General features: G+C 43.9%; 1 protein-coding gene across 1 annotated transcript; it reads right to left on the minus strand.

Annotated features, from left to right (window-relative positions):
- Positions 1–133: 133 nt before the first annotated feature.
- On the minus strand, positions 134–3,303 carry LOC111602871. Its single transcript, XM_023320196.2, has 6 exons — positions 2,132–3,303; positions 1,884–2,059; positions 1,551–1,824; positions 1,188–1,482; positions 1,004–1,119; positions 134–665 (listed from the first exon to the last, which is right to left on the minus strand). The coding sequence occupies exons 1-6, from the start codon at positions 3,225–3,227 to the stop codon at positions 514–516; spliced, it is 2,109 nt and encodes a 702-aa protein (XP_023175964.2). The 5' UTR covers positions 3,228–3,303; the 3' UTR covers positions 134–513.
- Positions 3,304–25,239: the final 21,936 nt, after the last annotated feature.

Consider the following 25,239-nt stretch of genomic DNA (forward strand, 5'->3'; position numbering starts at 1 on the left):
TTGCTGCAAATTAACTCACGCTCTAAATCTAAATAAATATAAATAAATAAATTGTATATATAGTTATTAATGCTCAAAAAAAAAAAAAAAAACAAAAAATATACGCTTGTCAGGCAGCTGCTCTATGTGTGTGTGTAAGTTTGGGTTTGTGTTATGGGAACTTTCTCCATCTTCTTTAATTCCAACTTCTCTTTCATAGTTCGTTCTTTTTAACTTCTTCAATTGTTTTCCATTGCAAAGCGAAGCTGAGGCTCCGTTTCCTGATTAACTGCACTGTTGCTCTCATTGCCGGTTTCTCTCTCGTGAGAGAGCGCTGAGCGCTGACAAGCGTGCCATAGGCGAGAGAAATAGACATAGCGTGTGAGAGAGTAGGCGAGTATGTGTGTGTGGGTGTGTGTATATATCTCTGTGTGGAATGGTGACAATTTGTGTTCTTGTATGGTTTTTGTTTTCCTTTTTTTTTCCTCTCCTCTTCTTCTACATATTGCTTTCAGTGTTGTGTTGCGCCTTAACTTATGCTACGATTTTATGTGGCTGCATCCATTTCTTCATGTAGTAGCAGAACAATGTGGAGATATAGAGCAGGATCATGAGCGCACAGGTAACGGCCAGCGCTAGCACAGACGTCTTCGTGGGGCATGGCTCGATGATGGTGACAGTCTTGTCTGCAAGTGCAAAAGAGATAGTACGATTAGATAAGTTATTTTAGATGATAAGATTAGACGCTGTTTGAAATTAGGCTAGATTCTAGTTGACGGAAAAGGAATGGCGTAAATATTCGTATTTCAGGTTAGATTAGTGGGAGCAAAGGAGATGGGTTAGAGAAAGACTGCATTTGAGTGTAAAAGTGATGAATGAAACATATGTAGAAAATGAAATAAAAATGAATAAAATTATTTATATTATATTATTATAGAATTAGTATTTGAGGTTAGAATGGTGTTACGCATGTTCGATTTCTAGAATTTTTGTATCATATTGTTGTCATGCCGTTGCTATTTACCTTTGGCAAAGTCCGTGCTTGGATCCGCCTTGAAGAATTCACGTTTCTCATCGCCAAAGTCCAAGACCAAGATCTCCTGGGAAATGTTCATATGATCTTCGCTCTTGGTGTTGTTGCTAAAAAGGAAGAGAGAGATAGGGAATAACTATTGTCTGCCATACTTCAATATTACTTGAATACTGACCTCTCAATAGAACGACGACGCCTTCTGCCTAGAGACTCAAATGATTCCATGTTCCATTCGCAGACGGCCGGCTCACAGGGACCCAGGCAGTACTTGACGTTGCACTGGAAGATGACGCCGTAGCTCTCGGTGAAGCGGAATGCCTCATAGGTCGACTGCAGCGCATTGCCATCGGCGGTGAAGCCGGGGAAGATGGTGGGATCTGTGGGGCAACCATCGTCGTCGATGATCTTGAAGCTGGTGCGTGCATCCTTGGCCATGGCAACACAGCTGCGAGCGAAGATGCCATAGGGAGCTGAGAATGAGGGACGGAGACACAGCATTAGCTACGACTTATAGATTCTTACAGGGGGATCTACTCACTATCTTCTGGTATTTCGATGCGGAAGTTGAGACGATCTCCAATGCGCACAGTTTCCACCTCGCGCTGACGAGTGTCCAGAATGCGAATCCTTGGTGGTGGCGCCTCGGGTGACGAGTTGATGTGAATCATGTCGGGATCGCGTATGGGCATCATGCCGAAGGTAATGTTCTTGGAGCTCATGTCATATGTGCACTTCACCTTGTAGATCTTGTCCGCCTTGGTCATCACGACGCTGTGATGCTGCAGCACCACCGTGTTCGAGTAGACGCCGGTCTGTGGAGCACATATATGCAGTTATTGTGACAATTTATTAGTTAAACTCCTCTACTTACCACGCTCTGTGTGTTACAGTCTTGACCGATCATGGTTAGATCTAGGCGGAAGGCATCTGAGTTGATGACATCGATGTTGCAGGTCTCTGAGCGGCCCAGAGCGTAGATGCGTCCATTGAATGGCTTGTTGGTGCGTACCTGTACAGCAATGCGTGTGTCCTTGCAGTGCACGGAAACTGAAGAGGAAGAGAGAATTAGATTCAATTAGAGCCAGGTCCATTTTGGCATGCTGTTAAAGAGTCACACACCATCATAGCAGGTGCCGGTCTTGTCGCAGTTGACATCGTTGCGCGTCATGTTGGTCAGATTGGGGTCCTCGATGGTGTCCAGGCTGACGGGCAGCGTATCGATCTTGTCCAGTGTGCCGGGTGGTGTGCTGCCAGAGCCAGCGCCAGCGCTTGCTGCCGACTTCTCGCACTGATTCTCAAAGTACTGGCCAATGGGCTCGCCATGATCGATCAGGGGACGCTCGTGATTCAGATAAGTGGATGGACCATCGGGCAGAGTCTTGTGATCCAAGTGGTAGAGACGGCAGTTGTATTGGGCACCTTGTGGCTGACCCAAATAGAGGAAGGAGCGGCACAAAAATTCCGATTCAATTTCGCACGCCAGACGGCAGGCCGACTCGGATGTCACCTGCAGCTCCTTGTCCGTGTAGTAGTGCAGACCGACATATTGAGCTACCTTCTCCTCGGAGACGCCCATGCGTGCATTGGCAAATGAGCGTGTATTCTTGCATGCCTGCGCGGGCTTCAGGCACAGATTCTCAAAGTAGTCCGTGCCCTGGGCATCCACCAGCTGGACAAACTGACCCGAGCTGCGACGATCCGAATCGCTGAGCACGCACTTCATATTGTTGTAATCGTATTCCACGGAGCGGCAAATGAAGCGTTTCTCATTCAGGCAGGCGGACAGACAGGCCTCCTTGGTGCTGGTATAGATGAGAGCATTGTCCAGGCCGCGTATGATCTTGTTGGGCACGCGCTCGAACGACCAAGGACGATGGCAAACGTTCTCGCTGCGCAGCTGCAGCTTCACCATGTAGTACATATTGGCTGAGCGCTGAGGCGCTGCGGAGGGATTGGCTGCCGATGAGTCGTTCTGCAGCTGGCAGTGCGTCTCCTGCGACGGCGACAATGGATTCACAACGAAGCTAAATGCGGCCGCCTGGCAATCGGCCTCCTCACGGCACCAGCCTTGGCATTCGTATAGCGATAGATTCTTGACGCTGTAGTACGTGGTGCCGGCAAAATCGTAATCTGTCAGCTTCTCGAAGGCCATACGTGCCGCGACCTGGCCGGGCAGGGCCATCAGCATGGCCAATCCCAGCGAGAGTAGCAGCATCCCGGTAGAGATCGTTGTGTGTGTTTTGCTGCGTCGACTCCGGCTGCTGCTGCTGCTGCTGCTGTTGCTTGCTGCGGCTTGCATCTGCAAGTGAAACAAAAGAAAGAAGAAACGTCGTTTAGCTGTGGTTGTATGTTTTAGCCGCCAGGTGGCGTCTGGTAGCGAGCGTTGACAGCATTGGAGCTAGGCTATACATCCGCTCTATTACACGCTTAACTGAATCGCGAATCAGCGAACCAATAAGAACAAACAGCCAAGACTCTCCTCTTCAGTTCGTTGCCTGCATTTGCAAAGCGTTTAATGAGCTGCTCGGACGGAAATTACAAATGGCATGGAGCAGCGTTCCACTTGTGCGCTCGCCTCTCTCTCTCTTTCTCTCACTCACTCTCTGTCTTTCTTATCGACTTGCGATTTGCGGTTTTCTGAATTCTAATGCTCGAAAGTTGGGAAATGGGACCTGACATTCCTGCGGCTTCCAGTCGAGCGTGCTGCAAATTGCTTTTTGCGACTGACCCCCACAAATTGGGCACATGCGGGGGCGCACATTGACCTGCCTGGAGAAGCGGGCTCCCAAAGCCCCAGCTCTGAAAAGCGAAAGCCCTGGCCCGCCAGTTGCCAACTCATTCATATTAATGGCGCAAATGAATACACGAGTCGAGTGCATGAATGATTCAAGTGTGCACTTACATTATTATCACCATTCATTCGCTCGCTCGCTCGCTCGTTGAATCAATCAAGCAGAGCTGTCAATTGATTGCAAATACATAGGGGCATTATCTCTATACAATCAATACAATCATGCGCGCTCAGACTAGCACTTAATAGCCATGAGTTGGCTTAGTCCAGCGACAACTTAGTCAAAGCCCTAACTACTTTCCTATTTAACTGTTTATGTTGTTGAGCTGCCATTTTCAGCCCACGTTGAAAAGAAATTTCGAAACTTATGACTAGGCTCTTTCTAATATTAACTAAATATATCATACTTGATATAGTAATCAAGTAGTCTATGGAGCTATAGCTCGCAGGGAAGGAGAAGAAGCAAAGCCCAGTCAATCGGTCTTAGATCAAAGCAAACATAAAATTCTGTCGAGCCAATCTAGGAAGCTATGCTGAGTAGCGCTATCAATTCGTTACTCGTACTCATATTATTTATGAAGCATAAAATTCTTTTTAATTCACTTGCTATTCAAGACTATTTCAGCTCATCAAGCAGTTGCACTCATAATGTATTCGCAAATGGATTCATTTGCATTCGAGTGATTGCAAATGGATAAGGCGGAAGTCAATTGACAGCGTTGCCATATTTGTGCAGAAGGTGATGTTGATGGCAACGCCGATAACGATTACCGATAGCAATGCCGATAACCAGCTGGCGTTGCGTTTACAGCGACATTTAGGCATTCAGTTTATGGTTTCTTAAACGCCCCCAATGTTGGGGTTCCAGCCTCAGCTGCTGCTGCTTGCAACTGGGCATTGGGCACTGGGGGCCTTAGCCAAGGCATGCAATTATATTAACATATTCAATTCAATTTGTTTGCTTTGAATTGTCCCAGGCAAGTGGGCAGCCAGCCAAGCGCAATTATTTATACGAGCGCATTTATAAGCCGGGCGAAACACAGAGCAGCATTCAAGGCGAGGGTCTGTCGAATGATTACAGCGTAGGGAACGTGGCTATTACAAACAATATTAACTCAGAGCGCGCGCAACGAATGCGAGCAATCGTTGCCGCCGTGTCCAATTGCAGCAGAAGCAGCAACATGGCAAACATGAGCAACATTGACAACGACAACGACAACGACAACGACAACAGCAGCAACAACAAATGTATGAAATAGGTGGCAAGCGGAGGTCGCGGAATGTGTAGCGTGTTCTCAGCCAAAGCGACAGCAGCAACAGCAGCAGCAGCAGCAGCAACAGCTAAAAAACTAGCGACAACAACAGCAGCAATAAGAGCGGCAATGCCAATAGCAACAACAGTAACAGCAACAGCATCAACAACAACTAAAACAGCAGCAGCAATGAGATCAGCAGCAACAGCAACAGCAACAGCAACAAGAACAACAACAATTGTAGCAGCAGCAAGAACTGCAACAGCAGCCACCACCAACATCGTAGGGAGTCGCCTCTTTTTTATTTTTTTTTGTTTTATTTTTTTTTCTGTTGCCTGCTGCTAGTTCGTGTTGTACAATTGGCAATCTGCATGAGAATCCCATCTGCAGTTGCTGGCACATCTTCAGCAGCTGCAGCTGAGAATGAAATGCGTTTGAATTGTAGCAGTGCGCAGGGAGCCAATTACATGGCCACAGTCGAGCGATCTGCTTGCCCAGATAAAATGCAGAGCGCATGCGTTGTGCATTTGACGTCATTGCCACCGCGTTGCCTTCTGTTGCAACTTGCCAACTGGCAAGTGGCAAGTGGCAAGTGGCAAATGGCAAGTGCTGTCTGCTGCACAGTTCACGATTTGGTTTATTTATAGCCCAATTGAGTTTATTTTTGGGGCGTCCTTGGCTTAAGCGCAGCTCACATCTAATTTGACTTGCAACCGACAATGTGGCTGCCACATTTCTGTTGCAATTGCTGCTGCTTCGGCTGCTGCTGCTGCTGATGTTGGCTGTAATTGCAATTGCTGTTGCCACTTGGCACTGGTAGCTGGAATCAGCTGCTAAATGTCGCCTCTAGCTGGCAGGAAACAGCAGCTGCTGCTATTGCAACATCTCACATATGTGGCGCCATGCAACAGCAATGCTAAAACAAAAAAAAACTAAATGTTCCCAGTGTTTGGGCTGTGGTGTTGCTTGCACCACATTGACGCACTGGTGGGCGTTGACCAAAACCCAGTGCGTTCAATCAATGCGAATGCAACTAACACTGATAAAAGCAAGTAAATGCTTTAAGGGCGAGCTTACATGACAGCGAGATACCCTGTAGTATGCTCTGGCGTTGAGAGAGCGTGATGAAAGCTCAATATAATGGCAATATCTAAAGAAAATAGTTAAATTACTGATCGATATTAATCGAGTTGTATAACAGGACAAAGCTATCGAAAATCGATAACAGAAAAGATTATATACCAATCTTAGCCATAATTGTGAACGTTCTGAAAATCTGTTGTGCATCCAAAAAAGGTAAGCTGACAGTCGATATGTATCGATTTGTATAATTAATCGAATTATATCAGATCTATCGAAATTCGAAATTCGAAATTCGAAATTTTCTGTTTACCTAAATATAAAAGGTGTCAACAATAAAAAAGGTGTCAACTTCTACGTAAGCAGAGTTTAATTGGAGATCGATATATATCGATTTAGCTTAAATGGGTAAACCTATCCAAATCAGTGATCAGTAGCATAAAACAAAGTATTCAGAGTGATAACAATCGATACTTATCGTTTCAGCTTATGTAAGTTTTACGTGAATGAAACTCTAAATAAATTGGCCGTTATATATACCTATACTGGCTTCAGTTGAATTGGCACAGGGTATAAGAAGTAAAATATGAGTGCAATATGCGTTGCTTGGCTTGTGAGCGTGAGTATGGGGATGGGTGCGGGCTTCGTACTGCTATGATCATGGATAGAACTCCGAGTATGAATGTTGGAGTATACTCATCCCAATCTGCTGTTGGCAAAGTAAGCTGCTGCTCGGCTGGTCAGTGGCGCGTACTTAGTTAGATGGATGATGTAGAGCCGGGTAACCGGCAATCAAGAAAATTGTACGCTTGCCCCCCAATGGCAAGCCAATGTTCTGGGAGAGGTTGGGAGGGGAGCTCACCACGTACGGCCTGGCTCTACCGCTCTCTTTCTCTCGATTTCTGTGGGCTTGGGCGCCCTGTGGCTGAGCAGCAGGCAACAAGCTAAAGGTTATCATTAGGCACGTTTACTTCCTCCTCGCGTATGGCCTCTAATTACGAGGCAGCTGAGCAAGTGAATGCCACAGCCAGTTGCAAGATAGTAGTATAAGAAGATGAAGATGAAGAAGAACAGCCGCACATGAGCAACATTAGATGAGCGTAAGAAGAAACAAAGCAAATGCAGAGAAAAGGCCAAAAGAAAAACCGTCAAAGGTCACTCCGTTAGCCCAATCAAAAAGAAAAACTAAAAAGTTAAAAGAAGACTCGAAACAAGAAGAAAGAAACATAAATAAATAATAATAATAGTTTAAAAACGTGCAACAATACAGAACTAATGGCCAAAAAGCAGAGAGACCCAAAACTGTAAATTAGATGCTCAACCAAATAACGGTGACAAAGCGAATGGAACAAAGCAGTGAAAGTAATAATATGCAATTAACTCAATTAAAATGAAATGAGAGACGACACTCAAAAGAAAATACTTTTTTTTACAGACACCAAAATATCCCACAGAGAAAAGAAGAAATTTGCAAATGGCCAACGGCAGCTTTTTGCGTTTTCTTTTTTGGTCTTTTCTTCAAAGTTAGAAAGGTGAGAGACAAGTCACACAGTAGTCAATGGACGAGAGATATACGTGTTAACACAAGAGAAGTTACAGTTTTAATTAGTCCAAGTGACGGCTATATTATGGGCGCTATATATATAATTATAAGAAGCGCAGTTAAGCGACCCCTCGAGCTATTCGTGTCAATCAAATCAAATTAGAGATGGATTTTATTGTCGCTTCTTTCTTCGATCTTTATGTGTTTATTGAAGTGAGAATATAATCAAATCTACGTTTATAGGTTGTGTAGATCGGGCTTATAGTTGGCGTAGAAATGCGGAATTGAAACAACAGTTGATAATATTTGTTTCTGTAAATATTGATATTGGATCCAGCTTTAGCTATTGTAAGCTATTGCTTATATTTTCAACACTACTAAGCGACTATTCAGCTGTTAACCAACACTGATCAAATCAACACATTTATTGCAAATGGGAGAAATCTTTGAAAGTCTTTAACAAATCCCTCAAGCTGCCAACTTTCCAGCTAACTCACTTCCTTTTGCTGTCCAACTCGCTCTCTTGCTTACTCTAGCTGCTCTCTCCTTCTATCTATCGTTCTTATTTCTTTATTTTTTTTCTTGCATTTAGCCAACAGTCGAAACTCGAGGCTTAACTCGTATCGAACATGCAAACTGTTCTAGTACATTCATGGCAGTCGTGTGTGAATATATATATATATATGTGTGTGTATGTGTGTGCGTAGACGGATGTCTGGGCCTTACAGCTTTGGCGTTGCAATCTGTTCACCCCGTTGGCCGACTGTCCACTCGATTGGTGGCGGAAATGGAGGCCTTTTCATATTTTTGCAATTTGTTGTCACAACACGCCAGTGTCTAAGTGAATGAGTGCATTTGTGAATGTGCGCACTGTCTCTCTCTCTCTGTCTCACTCTCTCTCTTTTTCTTTCTCTGTGCGTTTATCTGCTTGTTGCAATTATGCAATTTTCAATCATCGAAGTTTAAAGATGCGCAACGTGCATGCGTTCAAGTTGAAGCACCTGCCATGAGCTCTATGCGTGTGTGTATGTGTGTGTGTGTACGTGTGTGTTTGGCTTCGCGTGTGTTTCGCCTATAGACACGCTGAGTCCCAGTTCCATTGCCCCGTTTCGCAACGCAATAGAAGTGCAATGCAATAATTGCTATCGAACAATGGAGCATCGCAAAACTTGTCAAGGCGCAGGCGCAACACCTGAACGAGCTGCCAGCTGCCAGCTGCATGCTGCAAAATGCTGCCCGACTGTGCGCATGTGTATGTGTGTGTGTGAAAATATTAAAAGTTATAATTAAAAAAAGGAGAGAATAGATGGTAGAAAAGCGTGAGCGAAGTTAACAGCACGAATCGGCTGGCCAGCAGCCGATCTTTCGCTGATGCAACTAAATGCTCTGCCACCTGGACCACATGCATATACCAGGTAACTGGTAAGAATTCAGTGCAAATTAAATGCGAAATTCCAGTTGCAGGCTGGACGAAGGAGAATGGAGGATGGGGCCTTGGCTGGATAATGACTGGCAAATTGCATTAGCATTGACATGCGACAGCAACCGAAACTGAGCCAAGGCTGTGACATTGCCAGAGGCTGCGCTGCGCCAAAATGGATGCCATGCACAGAGATACTGCTGTCACCTGCCACCGAGCAGAGCACGCGAGGCAAGCAAATAATTGCAGAGCAGCTTCTGAATGCATATAATTTGATGTATTAAAAAGTAATGTTAGATAATATATTAATTATGATTAGTTAGGGATATGGTTAAGTACGACTCATGTAGCATAAAGCTAAGGCTATGATATGACTGTATCCGCTCATCAGGCTGGTAGCTTCTTCCTTTATTGCCAGAGCACAGGGAATACTTTAACATCTCAGCTTCTACTCTAATGTAATATAATAATATATAATAAAATATTGCATATTGTAATATTATATTGGAATACTTGCTATATATGAGAAATGCTTCGCATTTAGACAAATAATTCGTCTGAATTTGCTCCAAAAACAAATGACTTAGAACACAAACTTGTTCGTCAAATACCGCTTCTCTCCCTCTCTTTCTCTATCCCTCTTTCGCTGTGCATATGCTATTAAATGCCGTTACTAATTTGTAAAGTTGACACCCACTTAAAAAGAGCACACAAAACGAGTCCAGCTACGGACTCGAGCCGTCGCTTAAGCGTACTACATTATGATTGAAAGAGAAACAGAAACAGGCTGACTGCCTGTCACGGACAATGTGGCTTGGCCGGGATGTGCCACAGGTGTTGCATCTGGCAGTTGCAGCAGCGTTCAATTTAGTAGCCAACGTTGCGAATTTTATGCCAAAAGTGCAAATCGGAACCGAAAAAAAAATAAATAAAATAAACTCGCCGGGAAAAAGGCGCAGAGAAAGGCGCTGGACCAGGTACGCGGCTGCCTGATTGCCTGCCGTTGGCCAAAGTTATTTGTGGTGGTTGTTGCAGCTTAGAACCGGAAATTTATTGCATAACAAGTTGAGCGCGGCGATATCACATGCTAGCCTGAATTGCCGAGGATGTGGCCAGGTTCAGGCTCAGGTTTGAGCACTGGCTGCCCCAAGGTTGTTTAGCCACACTTAAGAAATAGGGATACAGTCAGCAGCTGCTGATAGTGCAGCGGGAAGCAAGGCTGGAAGGAAGCGGGGGGATGCTGGTCTAGGCTAAACATATTTGAAAGTGCATCGCACGTTCGCCTGATGCAGGCGCAAGATATGCGGGCAATAAAATGAGAAAAAAACGGGTGTGGCATTGCCCACGCTGCGAGTGCAACTGCGACTGCGACTGCGACTGCAACTTCGACTTCGACTTCGACTTCGATACCAAGTTAGGGGCACTCGATGCTGGGTCACACATTTCATAAATTCTTCTTGGAATGGCCAACAGATTGTCTGCACCATGCAAATGCAGCTGTCAGCGAGAGTGGGAAAGGGAGCGAGGGGGCGAGAGCGAAAACGAGAGCGAGAAGGGGCGCTGGCATTGTGGGTGTGGAAGAGCGCGCAATCGATCGTTCAATTGTCTGGGCGCATGTTTGGCAACTTGATTTCGATCAGCTGTGTGGGCCGCGGCTCATTCGTGGAAGCGGCAGCCAACACGACTTCACTCCGCGCCACTGCCACAACGTGGCCAACTTGGGTACGCGGAAGTTATGCTACAAAAAGCCATTAGCCAGCAGCAGCAGCAGCAGCAGCCCCAGCACCAGCAGAGGCAACAAAGAACAGGAGTCATTAGAGCGCATTTGAGTTGCGGAATGCGGCAAAAGAAGATGCACCAGAGTTACTGCCAGCAGACAAAAGAGATGAGCACTTGTGGCAGCCGGGGCAAACTGTGCTGCAAGTGGTGCAAGTGCAGCGTTGCATGATTTATGGCAATTATGATGATGACGCGGCTTCAATGCGCTCACAAATTACAATTAATTGCAAACGCTGACCCCAGCCTGGCCGAGCCCACAACTATGCCGTCTCCCTGCCACTCGTTTTGGCCAACAAGTGAAACTCATTTGCTCCCTAAGCACATGTTATGACAGGCGATTTGATCTATTGAACCACTGCGCAAAGCAGCCAACAAATGAAAGTGATTAGCGGCAACTAAAAGCTGCAACTGGACAAGCTCGTGGAGTTTAGCAAACGAAATGAAATATGTTCAAATATATCAAAGACCTGGTCCATAACTGCATGATGTAATTGTTCGTTGAGTTATTAGAAAGAAAATTAACTCTAGGAATCTTTACCAAGAACAGTTTGCTGAAGGTTAAGCTTCGTTTTCTCACGCTGCAATAATGCAGATTGAAGATTGGTCATTGATTCACTTGATGTCAACTTAAAGCTCATAGACTACCATCATCACTATTGAGCTGTCTGGAAGCTTTAAGCTGAACGGACTGTGATTGTTAACATTAAAAGAAAACTCAAGTTTTAATTGGATTAAGGCTTAACTGACTCTAAAGCTAGGAAACTTACATTAAAACTTGCTGTTTAGCTTAAAGCTTGACTGACAGTTATAATCAATAGTGAAAGCTTTAAGCTGATCGGCATTTGGCGATCAAAACTTAAGATTGTTGCTAGCTCAATGCTTTCTGTGAATCTGTCTTAGAGTTACATAAAGCTTGTCTTAAAGCAATTATCACTGATTAAAGCACCTTTGAGCTTTCACTCAGCATTAAGCTTGACGTTGTTGACTGTGCTCTACAATTTAGATCAGTCTCTATAAAGCTACTTCGCTTTAAGCCAGCCAGCCAGCTAGCCAGCTGGCCAGCTAAGTCCAGCTTGTCACATCTTGAGTTGCCACATAAGCCATATATATATATATAAATATATATATATATATATATCGAATTGTATTGCAGTTGGACATGACAGCTTGTTATGATAGACTGAACTATGTTATCTTATCTGCTGGAGCAGCAAGTTGGCTTGCTGCTTGTTGCTTGTTTTGTTCTGCCGCGTGTATTTTTAGCCAAGACATTGGCTCATTACAACAAGTCCTGACACTTTACCAGCTGCAACAGTTGCTGGCGCTATGGTAGCAGCAGCAGCAGCAGCAGCAACAGCTCATTAAAAATTGTTGCAATTTAAAGTTGTGGCGGCCTATTTTTAAATGCAAAACTCGCGCGGCCGCACGACAAGACAATCAGGACATGGAAATAATTGAATGCGCCACAGCGCAACATAGTGAGAGAGAGAGGGAGAGGGAGAGGGAGTGTGTGTGTGAGAGAGAGCAGTGTAGCTGGGTAACAACGGCAACTTTGGCATTGCTAAAGATGCCACATGAAGATGACCAATTTGCTTGCAACATGGCAACATGCCACAGCAAGCAGCAGCCAGCCAGCCAGTCAACCAGCCAGCTAGCCGACTCGATAAGCAAATGCGACCAACTCTGTGTGTGTGTGTGTGTGTGAGTGTGTGCTACTAAGTGGCCCATTGTGGCTCATTTCGCAGTTGCAATTTTAAAAACCAGCATTTAATTAAACCACAGCGGGATAGAGGGCGAGCCACAAGGCAAGCGAAGAAATGCGGTGAAGAGGCGGCTGCTTGCGGATGGGAGTTAAATGCCGCACGTGACGCTGCAACTGGCCGTGGAATGGAATGCCATGTTGCATGCTGAATGATTGTGCATGTTTTGTATGTGTTGTGTTTGTTAAGAATTATGTTGTGTGTGATTTTGATGGCATTTTACACACACACACACACACATACACACACCTCCTTCATTTGCAGCTTGTAAATGTAGCACGCAACGGGGCAGAGTGAAAGAGGCAACTAGTTGAAGCATGCGCCGCATTTGATTAAGTCAATGGTGCGAACGCAAAGGCAGCAGGCAGCACTGATGGCGCGACTAAAGGATGCCCTATAAAAGGCTGTTTTTATATTAACTCAATTTGGCATAAAATCTCTCTTGCTTTTCATATTCCATACATTAAACTAAATGATATACTACACTTGAGTTGGCTAGCAAGGAAGCCTTTAACTTTCAGCTACGATGCCTTCCCAGCATTTAGTACCTATTTACAGGGTATGCTTGGCGTGTGCAGTGGCAAGAAGAACACGCTGAGGCATGATTGATCGTAGCAACAATGTTGTCATTTGCCAATGTGTTTGCTTAAACATTAATAACAACACTCCGGTTGCAGCTGCTGTTGCTGTTGCAGTTGCAAATGAAAGACTTAGGCAAGAAACCTGTGCTGATTTATATATGCTCAGTTTTTTTGCTGTGCGCGTTAAATGTTTTGATGGTCAGCTATGCAGCTGTTGCTCCTGCTGCTGCTGCTGCTGCTGGTGTTGCCGTTGTTCATCATTTATTACAATCAAATGGAAATTGCTGTTGCTGCTGCAGCTGTTGCTGTGGCCGCTTCATTAGGCAGCTATTAGGCTTTAATGACCAAAACGAACAAAAAGATGAGCTAGGCAGTCAAAGATTAAGCGCTAAGATCAATGGGTGCGTCGTTTGGCACCTAAAAATTGTTGCTGCTGCGGCTGTTGCTGTTGGGCCCTAACTGTATGTGCTATTAGGCAAATCGGCTTAGAAAGCCAATGTCAGCAATTGGAATTGCTGAAAAAGAAATTACGGGCATTTGTAACAATTATTTGCCATTATCAATGAAATGAAAGCGCCGCTCGTTGAAATAAAAAACAAGCTGAAGCGCCCCACCCCTTGCTCCTTGGTCAGCTGTGGCCCCTGACCCTGTTCGAAGTTTTGAACTGAATTGAAAGAAAGCGGGAAGAAACCAATAAGAAAATTAAATGTGCTCGTAATGTGCGTAAATTGAGAGATAGACGGGAGGAGACAGCGGAAGATAGACTGAGAGAGCGAGAGAGATAGAGAGAGATGCAGGCATGCAGACTGTAGAAACAAGCGAAAGAAGGAGAGAGCGAGAGAGAGAGAGAGAGACACTGTGACTGAATGAATGAGTGTTATTTGTTTAAGTTGGCTTTAACAGCTTGCGGTCGTTGCCGTTAGTTGACCTGGTTAAGAGCCTGAGATAAGCGTTAGAATACAGCAACAACGGAAATCAAGTAACAACAAACAGAACCAGCAACAGGGTAACAGGCAACTAAAGATCTTTGAGAAATGACTGCATAACTCAGTCGCAATCGCAGTGGCTGCAGCCTCGCAGCCTCTGCTGAGGGTAGACAGCAGATCAGCGAAGCGATAGCAGCAGTTGTTGCAGCTTCAAATTGTTATTGGTGCTGTTGCTGCTGCTGCTGCTGCTGCCCATCACAATGGGATTTCGATTTGAATTGGGCAGCAAATTGTTGGCACGAAAGGTCGCCACATAATCCGCAACAGTCAGCGTCAAAAGGGTACGCACGTATCAGCTGCAGCAGCAGCAGCAGCAGCAGCGTCAACTGGCCAAGGCATAAGTGGACGAACGCGACTGCCAGGGCTGTCATTAGGCGCATCATCATCATCATCAGACGGCTGATCATCATGATTTGATCAGGGTTTAATGATAATGCATTTGGCATTTTGTTTGCTCAATTCTCGTGATGCCGCAGCAACAACTGCAACACAGACGCAGCATCTTAATGACGCACCATTGCCGAGGACAACGCTGAAAATATGCAGAGCTTGCGCATAGTTTGTTTGCAAATCGGCTCTCGACTCTCGACTCTACACCGAAGACTCTACAGATTCTTCGGCTTGAATACTGACACTTTCTGTACCTTTTTGTTTCATACTTTTTCCCCCAAAGTGAGCTTTATAGTTGCTGGAAATGATTTTCTTATTATGTATTTTTCTCTCTCTAATTTCAAGGCTTATAAGAAAATAAGTACCACTGTCAAATGAATCAAAATGGCATAGCATTTATCGATAACTTATCGATATGCAAAATGGAAACTCTGCTTAATATAGAGAAACTTACAGCTCAATTCAATTCACCTCTCAAATGCATATCTTCAATTAAAGATAACTCGATAAGTCTCTGGCTTCAATCAAACTCAATAAGAGCTATCGATAGATGCCTGTTCAGTTGCACTCAACATTGCCAGCGCACAATGTAACGATAATCATATTTCAAGCTGCACTCAATCAACGTCTGGGCAAGCATTTATCGCCGCACTAATCGATAAATTAACGCAATGTCAGCCATTTGCCGTTCCACTTGGCACTCGGCCCAGTTGGCGCAGGTGTCAAGATAGCGACAATTGATCGCTGGGAAAGTGCGTTGGCTGGAAAGTGCTCAAGCTGCTGCTGCTGCTGCTGACTCTTTCTCTTTTTTTTATTGACAGTGTGTTGCAGTTGCATCGATTAGAAGCCAACACATGCATACAACGACTGCAAAAGCTACCAAAGGCGGTCACATCACATGGAAGTGGGCCAAGTTCTATGTCGGCGTCGCCAAGTCACACATAAACACACACACACACACACACACAAGTGGAATAGAGGCTTTGGTTCGCTGTCAAGATTCGGGCACAACAGCTTTTGACTGAGTCGACTTGCCTGGTCATGCAAATTTGTAAGTGTTTCTGGGTCAGCCGGATATACGAGTGCATTTTCGGCTGTTAAGTTTTCTTTTGGCTGTTTTTGCCGGGCGTCTCATTTGGCATTTGACGCGATCTTGGCCGCCAAATCAAACCAGTTTCGTGTGCAACGTGCAAAGCAATGATTGAGCCGAGGCCTCCTCCAAACCCTAAGCCCACAAAGCCAGCTTATTGTCAGTCAGCAAATGAGTTTTTGCGGTCAAACGTTGTTGCTGCGTTCAAAAAAACGGAGCGATGCTCAGTAACTTATCGATAACTCAAACTTCTTAGGCTTTTAGAACTTTTGAATGATCTAAGTATTTTACTAATTTTTTTTTTTTTTTGATAATCTTCTTTCAGCTCTATGTATATATCATTTGGTTGTCCTCAAAGTTAACTGGATTTCTGTTCAGCTTTCTGCTCATATTCTCGATAACTTATCGATAGCTATGCATGTTGTTAAAGTGTTTAGGTCTTATCGTAGTTTCAAGAGCAAATTATTTTAGAAAAAGTTTGACATATTTTTGTTGTTGTTGTTGTTGTTGTTGTTTTTGTTGTATTGTTTATCGATAGTATCTTGAGTCGTACAATTGCTAGCTCTTATTTTTACAACCCAATTGCGGTCATTCAATTTGTTCAGTCACCTTAACATTTCGCTGCGGTCTACCCCACCTGCCCGCTCTGGGCCTCTCGCTCTCTCACTCGCTTGACTTTCAACTGTTTTGCTCTTTGCTCTGGTTTTCACTTCAGCTGGCATTTCTTTCTTTTGACTTAGTTTTCTTTTATTTTCTTTTTAGACTCTAATTGCCAAGAGTCTTATTTATTTTTTTCTTGTAAATTTGTCGCTTGGCTTTGTTTGTTTTTGCTGCGGCTTATGTGGAGCAAAGCAACATATTTAACCTGTGTTGCTGCCTCACTGCCACATACTCTTTGTCTCTTTCTCTCTCTGTCTCGCTCTGTGTCCCTCTCCCTGTCTCCCTCTCGCTCTGCATATAAAGCGCGACGTGCGCTGTCAAAAGGTTTCTATTGAACTTTTCGGCTCACATTTATTGAAATTTTGTTGTCGCTTGAGAACTTTTCATTTTCATTTTCGTAGGCCAAGTTGCCGCTGCTGCTGCTGCTGCTGTTGTTGTTGTTGTTGTTGTACATTTATAATGCACATCGCTGTTGGCACGACCTCAGACAATTTCTGGCCGCGGCAACACGGCGCTGTGTACCAATTTTTAGTTCCAATGTTTGGCTCATTCACATGCCACTCAGCATGGCGGCCAAAGAGGCGAGGTGGTGGGGCGAGGGAAGTGGGGCAACAACATTGACCGGGATCGTGGCTTCAAATTCATTGGCATGCCAACATGTGCTGCTCCGGCCGTTGTCATATGGCCATTGCCCGCCACCCGCCGCCCAGACTTTGTTTTATTTAGCACTTGGCTGCACTGCTGCTGCTGCTGCTGTTGCTGCTGCTGTTGCTGCTGCTGTTGCTGCTGTTGCGGCTTTTGCTTCTGCTGCTGTTCCTTGACAGTCGCGACTTTTTTTCCAACACATATTCGCGTACATGTTCCAAATGTCTCAAACAAGGCCTGTCCGTCGCTTCGTTCGTGCAAACGTGCTCGACATGCACAGAATTCAATAAATAAAATGATTTCGGTGAAAGCGAAGCGGGCATAGAACGAGCCAAAGCAGAAGTCGTGTCATAGCTAATGGCCAAGACAGCGCCAGAAAAGCCCAACACGGTCCAACACCAACACCCTCAACACCCCCACACACTCAACAACTTGGGCCATTAAAACTTTGCATATCTCTTGTTGATTTTCGCTAACGTTTTCCCATTATCTCGTGGCCGTTAAGGCGACGGTGAGACACGTATCCATCATGATGTTAAATGAGTTATGTACAAAGCAATACATAGCGACACAAGTGAATCATAAATTCGCTCTGCTCTCCAATTAATTGTCGAGCAACAAGCGACGCAAATCAATGAAATTGTTGAAAGCGAAAGAAAAAAGTTAAGCGGAACAAATACAAATATTTTACGAAAATGAAATGCGAAACATGCAAGAATAATAAATAACAAGTTTTTTTCTTCCCATTTTTGTGTTTTCATTTTTTTTTTGTTAACTTACCTTTTTTTTTGCACAAAAATTTGCTTTCGTTGTAGAATCTGAAAGTAAAAGCAAAAGTTGTTGAACAGGTTAATAAGCGAAAATTGATGGACAGCAAAAGAGTTTACAGAAACTTCGATTAACTGCGGTAAAAGCTTGAAACTAAAACTACAAGCTGATGTAGCAGATCTTATATATAAGATATATATATAAGGGAAAATAAATTCCAAGTGATATTATTGCATTTGAGCACAACAAAATGGATTTCATAAATGATCTTTTGCTAGCTATATTGGACGGCGTTTGTCGCTTAAGTCTTTTGTTTTCTGTTTTCTCTTCATTTTCTTCTTGTTCTTCTTCTTTTTTGTGTCAGCTCTAATAAGATCATAAAATGGAAAACAACAGCAAATTGGCATAATAAAGGCATGAGCATGAAATTAAGCCAAAGCCCGCATCATTCTGCTCAGTTACTGTTTTTTTTTTTGCCTCAGGGCAAACGCGTATCGCTTCAGTGTCGTGGTAAATTACCGTTACCTAATGACACACGACACGTACCAGAACGGAGCTGTGTGGAGGCGAGCCGGGTTCGGCACATGGGGCATAGAGGGCGCTGGCCCGCTTCCAAACGTGCCGCAGACCCCGGCGATGAGATAAGCCTCACAGCCACAGCAACAGCAACAGCCACGGCCGCAGCCAGAGCCACAGCAGCTGAACTGGCGGCTAGAAGCAAAAGCCGCTGCTGTAGCTCGGCCAGAATCATAATGGAGCTGCGCATAGTGAAAGTTAATTGAATTGCCTGCCTCGGCTGCCTACTCAGTTGGCCATCAAAAAAGAAGCTGATGATTAGTTGCTAGAGTGGAGCTGTAGCCGAACCAGTTCAACTGTTATGTCGACTCTGATCAGAACTGATTGAATTTGGTTACGCTAACATAATTAGTAATGAAGAAGCTGAGTGATATATTCAGATTCAGTTCACTTGGCGTGGACTCAGCTTAGAATATGATGATAGAATATGATTATTTTCAAATAATCAGTAATTGATCTAGATCCAGACATGAGCTAGCCATTGAGAGCATGAGCTAAACTATAGTAAATCTAGATCTCACTGAAAATAACTCGGCTCTTTTCATTTCAAAATGCTAATATTCAGCTTACAAATTTTTGAATTTGTTTTTTCTCATTGCTCTAGCTGCTCTGTTTCTTTCAAAGATTCAGCAAGTGTTAGTTAGTTTATAGCTACATTTTTCTCTCGATCCGTTGCTAGTTTAGTTCGTATAGGTTTCATGCAATGAGATATTTCGCTAGATAGCTACATGTATAGTAAGTTCGGTTCTATTAGACATCCGCAGTTACTCATTCCATATTATATATTATATAGTTGCTAACATTTTTATCAGCGCAGATCTGGTGCAGATCTCGGCAGATCCAGTTCCAGCTGAATATATCGTAAACCCTGCTGGTTCCAATTATGTTTTTCTATTTAATGTCAATCTCAGAGATGCCTTACCAGATCTGTTCAGCTCAGCTAAGTTCAGTGGGCCTGCTAAGCCACATTTTCAGTTCCAGCTAATCTATGCTGGCATATTTCAGCTCTCAGCTATGCTCCGTCCCATCTAACGGCTTTATAAATATATAAATCCCGAGAAAACGAACAATGTTTAACGCATAATCAACTCTGGCAAATCTAACAGGCCCAGTTTCACGCTAACTTGGAAATCTGTAACCGAATTGCGTTCGCTTCGCATAAATTGCTGCCAAACCCGCTCCCGCTGCCCTGCAACGGACACTTTGCAGCTCTTTATAATAAACAAAAAGGAAATGTATATATATATATATATATATATATGTATATGCGGAAAAAAAATTGTTATGCATGGCAATTTTCCATTTTGAAGCCTCTGTGTTTTAATGCCATGAATTACATTTGACTCGCAGTTCTTGCCCTCGTCCAAGAGCTCATCCTCCGTTCGCAGGCGCTGGCCTGGCCTCTTTGCATTGTTGTGGCCAACTGCAGAGGTGGGCGGCAGGGCCAGAGCCAAAAGTGAAATATTTTAAACACCAGCGAGTATCTATGAGTACGTGCCGCTCACTGTGTGTGTGTGTGCGATGATATCTAAGACCCCAAATGGTCTTAGCCAGCTGCTCTTCTTCTGCTTCTACTCGGATGCCATACCAAGTGCCAGCGCTTGGTGTTGCAGTGTCAGTTTTGCATCTGTAAACAGAGCGAAACGTGGCCAAAACACACACACACACACATACATAAAAGTATACTTGGCAATCGCAGTTGCAGTTGCAGTTGCAGTTGCAGTTGCATTTGGCAGTTGGCAGTTGGGCGTGGACGCGCTGAACAGATTTGCATAGCTACAGCTGGGGCCTAACGGGGCCCAACCTTTTACCGACCCCAAGGTATTTGGTTACCTTATGCAAATTTTCCAAGCAAATTCATGGGCATTGCCCAACGGATATGGACTATGCGGTTATTACCATTTATAGCGTTCAGATACGGCTATGAACCGTAGCTGAATGCCAACGGGCCGCAAGTGTAACTGCTGCATATATCCGGACACAAGTTACCAAGGGCTGCTGCATACAGATTCCGAGCTCAACGAAAACGTTTCTATTGCTACTGTGTAAAAGTCTTCAAAGTTGTTTGGTTATAAATAGTAGCCATGAGATCGCAATATAGGAGTCAATATATTATATTATTTGATCTATAAATGTTTGCTTTTATGATACTGATGTCTACTTAGGCATTCGTATTTGGATTGCAAGCGAAGCTCAATGCAAAAACTAGCCAAAAACAGGGCTCAAATGCGTGCAGTCAGCTGCCCTTTGATGCTGGGCTTTAATGGATTCAATTCGAATCTATAGATAGATCCACTCGTATTGTGTGTTCCAGCCAAAGGTTCAATTGAGTGACCCTGCTTCGCCTTCTCCCTCCGTGCTCCTGCGCTGCCTCCCTTGAGGCCTGTTTGTGTTGCTGGTGCAACAGTTGCTCTTGTTAACCCGGACCTTATGCTACACACACACACACACACACACATACAGAGAGACGCCTAGCTAGTTGGTGTCTTGTTGCACATCCTATAGCAAACAGACAGCAGCAAGAGGAATCCTGTACTGGCCTGGCAGGAGCAACAGCAACTCGACACCAAATGGTCGCCATTATCCAAATGGCTGACATGCAACGACATTGATGATGTAGTTCTCTAACCAGTGACCAGCCCAGCCCCACATCTCCTTCTCTCTCTGAATGCTCCTCCTGCGTCACCAGCAATTCAGAGGCAGCTCCTCCAGTTGCCAGTTTTGGTCTTGTTGCTGGTTGTTTGGTCTGTTCTAATTGCTGTTTGCCTCGTGTTTTAGCTCGTTCGGTTTGGGGGATTCGCCTCTGTCTGTGTGTGTGTGTCGCTGGGGTGTTTAACTGCGATTTGAGTCACGTTTCATTACTCGTGATGCCAGACAGTAATCACTTGATTTTCCAGCCATTTGCCGGCCTGTTTTTGGTGTTGACTCTGGCAAAGACAAAGCTGCGGCCAAGTAGATGCCAGAGTCACGTCCAATTTGATTTTGTTTTTCTTATTTTTTGTTTCTGTGCCTTTTTTTCGGTTAGATGGGGCAGCTCTGCTAGCTGTTAGCTACCACTCTACGTAGCTTGTTAGTTGGACGACTGGCCTATGGCAAATTCTAATTTGGTTTTCTTTTTGTATATGCTTTGATCTCGTGACGCTTGTCATTGAGCTCGAAACGGACGCTGATCTTCATTTGCGCTGCATGCAGGGACGGAACTCGGCGGGGCTGGTGCATAGCAGCTGGAACAGTTGCCATGATAATCAATTAACCCCGGCCAAATGGGTAGTCGCCAGGCTGGCGCAGCTGTAACTGGAGAGGGGGTTTTGATATCGAGTCATTTCGCATTTGGTTTGTGCTCTTTTGACGTTTTGTCTTAGACCTGATTGCGGTTCTGTTTTTGTTTTGTTTGTTTCTGTTGCCATTGGCGATTTTCAATTTCGCATCGCGGTTAACCTCAAAACACAACCAGCCAGCCAGCTAGCCAGCCATTAACAGCGCATGAAGGCATCTAACAATCCAGAGAACAGCGCACTCGTACTCATAGTGGCAATCGCAATCGCGAAATGCGATACTTGTTCTTGCCACAGCTCTGCAATGTTAGCTGCAGAGCTGCGGATTCTCCTGGTCTTCCTCTTCTTATCATTTCTTCTCTATATAGGTAAGGCTGTTGATGTCAGCTAGCTGATGGAGTTTTCTAAGTCCACGTATCTATGACATGTTAGGAGAAATCGCATGAAACTAATTTCAACATGATTCACGGTCGACGCTCTTCAATTTCAGATCAATTTACAAGCCACAGATATTTTAATTAACATAGAACTAAGCTCTGCCTAGATAGATCTACCTGAGAAAGCATAACATAAATTTATGAAATCTAGTGATGTGCTCGTGAGGGGGCACGAAAATTCCATTAACCTCACGAGCTACAGTTTCTTATAATTCATAAGTTTTTCAGCAAAAAGCAAATATCAATAACTATATATTCGGGAATTTCAGTGTTTCTAGTTGAGAAGAGACTGGGAAGATTCACAGAAAAGTGCATTCAACAACACATTTGCAGCAATGAGCCTACCAAAAATTGTAATTTAAGTTTATAAAATTCCCAACAGCTTGTGGGTTGCCTGCAACTGCATCTTCATGTGGAATTCGTTGAGGCACGTACAAAAGATTTGTTTTGGGCTTAGCTTTTTTTGTTTTTATTTTGGGAAAGGCGACAGAGTCGGCAGCTGGCCGTGCGGCTAAGTAGGTTAATTTTGACCGGTTTGTGGCAACTGCAAACGCCATTTGGCTAACAACTGCAGCAGTTGCAGTACTGCTGAAGCTTCAGTTGCAGTTGCAGTTGCAGTCGCAGTCGCAGTTACTTTTGCTGATTGACTGCTGAGCAGAGCAGAGCTGAGCTGCCTTATTAGCCGGCTACTTTTTTCTATCTATTTAATGAAGCAACAAAGAGCAGCAACAACTGCTCTAACGATGCAAATGTCAACGTGGCTGTTGTCGCCCTGCTGCTTACCCCAGCCCAGCCCAGCCCAGTCCAACCCGATCGCCGATCTGCGATCATCGATCCCCGAAACCCGCTCTGTGATCCCCATCCTAATACCTCGTTCAATCCTTGCCCTGCGCTGACATTGAATTCCTTCTATCGCAGTTCGTTCATCTCGTTAATGCCAGCCAAGCAAAGCCTTGGCCACCAACAGCCAGCTAGTGTATTGATAGATGCAATTACATATACATAAATATATACACGTACATAAAGTTGGGCTGGAGTACATAGATGCGACTATATGCAAATGAGACGCAGTCTTTGCATTGTCAGCTTATTTGAAATATGCACAAGTGCGCGTGTGTGTGTGTGTGACAACTTTTGAAACTTTGGAAATGACAGCTGCGGCTGCAGCTGAGCATCTTGACGGACTTCCTTTTTTGGCCACACTCAATATCATTGAAGATGATCCAACTCTTTGGCGTTTGCAATGACCGTCGACAACTGCTTGCCAGACGACGTGCTATAATGTTAACAATTTGATACGATTTTGAAATTACGATTGGCTAACGGGAATGCTCTTCACGCAGTTGACTCTGTTCAGTGATTCCCAACAAAACTCAAACTTTCAATATTTACGATTAGAAAATAGAAAATATGAAAGTATTTACTATGTCTCAATATATACTAGGAAAGTCGTTTTTAATATATTTCATTCAGTTTGCTCTCAAATGTGTATCTTTCACCTTGGTCTATTTCGAGATCTATTGACAGTTGTCTTTTTTATTATTAAAAAATCAAACTTTTACTTCAATAATGGGCATTCCTATTGTATTTCTGTTCTTCTCTTATCATTTATATTCAATTCTCGCGTTTTACATCTAACTTTTAAAAGTCGTATATTCTTTAGCCCATTTAGCTTCTTCTTCTTATTATGTCTCCTCTGTACAGTTCGATTCTTCCTATTTCTCTAGCTGACAACTTTATTTTATTTATATTGCATACAAACTGTCTTTTATTGACTTTACAAATGGTTTTCGTTTGCTAGAAATAAACGATTCGGACAGGTTCTAGTTAATATTATAATCAGTGATCGTAAACATTTTCGTGCTACAGCCAAGCCACAATCGATTAACAGATTTTCTGACGTTTTTATGCAGCCTCATATTCTCTCTGTCTGTTTATCTGCCTGTTAAGCTGCTTGTGCGTCTGTCAGTTTGGACAGTTGCGTAGTGCTAAGTGCGCTTGGCCCGCCATTGATTTATAAACATCGACTGAACGGATCACTCAATAAGCTAGCTCCGACACTTTTGGACCGACCCTGTCTGGGTTGAGGCAAGCAGGGTTCTACAGATCTATTTGCATATATAAATATATATATATATATATATATATAACTTAATATATATATATATATATATATATGTATTTATATAGTTAAAGCTTTGTAGCGCACCATAAAAGGCCGCCTGGGCGAGAGTTTCGAGTTGAAGCCAAACAAAAGGTAACAATCTTAACTGGCCAGCCCAGCCTCGTTTGGCATGGCCTTAACTGGAGAGCTGTAGAGCTGAAGAGCTGTGGAGTTGTGCAGCTGAAGAGACGTGAGCTGAACTCGAAGCCATTTGGTGTTGTCGCCGTTGCCAGTTGCCAGTTGCCAGTTGCCGGTTGCGTGTTATCTCTGGGGCCGCCTTTAGCATAAAACATAAATAGCGACTGCATTCAAATGAGTCTGACAAACAAACTAAACCAAAGCAACAGCCACGGCCACAACAACGTTCACATCCACATCCACATCCACGTCCACCTCGACGTCCACGTCCGAGCTGCAGCCGCATCTATGTCCACATCCACGTTCACGTCTCTCGAATATGGTGCGGGGGAAAAAAATGAAAAATGCAAATACATGCACAAAAAAAAAAAAAAACAAAAAGAAAAGAACCGAATACCATGGAGCAGTGGACAGCAGTGGCTGGCCACTCGGCAGGCTGAGCGTTTGGTTTGGCGGCCGCGTGGGCGCTGCATGTGCCACAAATGGTTGCAGCAAGCCGCTAAAGCAACGCAAATGCCGCACACTGTGCAAAAAAACAAACGAAGCTATTAATCGAGCTTTCGCTTTAAGACAGTTTCCAGACACCTTTGATATAGCTAAAGCAAGGCTTAAAGATAATTTTAAGATAGTCTAAGCCCGATTTGAGCTAGCTTTAAGTCAGTTTTTAGAAATCTTTCAAGATTGTCTTGAGTTTTTAAAGCAAAACCTTTTAGCTGACTTCAGCTTCAGTTAGGCTTCTGCGAAGAATGTAATTGGAACTCAAGAAGTTATCATGAAATCTAATTAAATATTGATCAAAGCTTAAACTTTATTAAGAAAAAGTTAAGATTATGGATTTTGTTTGTAAATCTTAGTTGAAATATAACAAAAGAGTGAGTTAATATTTTCTCT

The sequence above is a fragment of the Drosophila hydei genome, unplaced genomic scaffold (assembly GCF_003285905.1).
Source record: "Drosophila hydei strain 15085-1641.00,03,60 unplaced genomic scaffold, DhydRS2 tig00000343-arrow-arrow-pilon, whole genome shotgun sequence".
Taxonomy (NCBI): Eukaryota; Metazoa; Arthropoda; class Insecta; order Diptera; family Drosophilidae; genus Drosophila; species Drosophila hydei.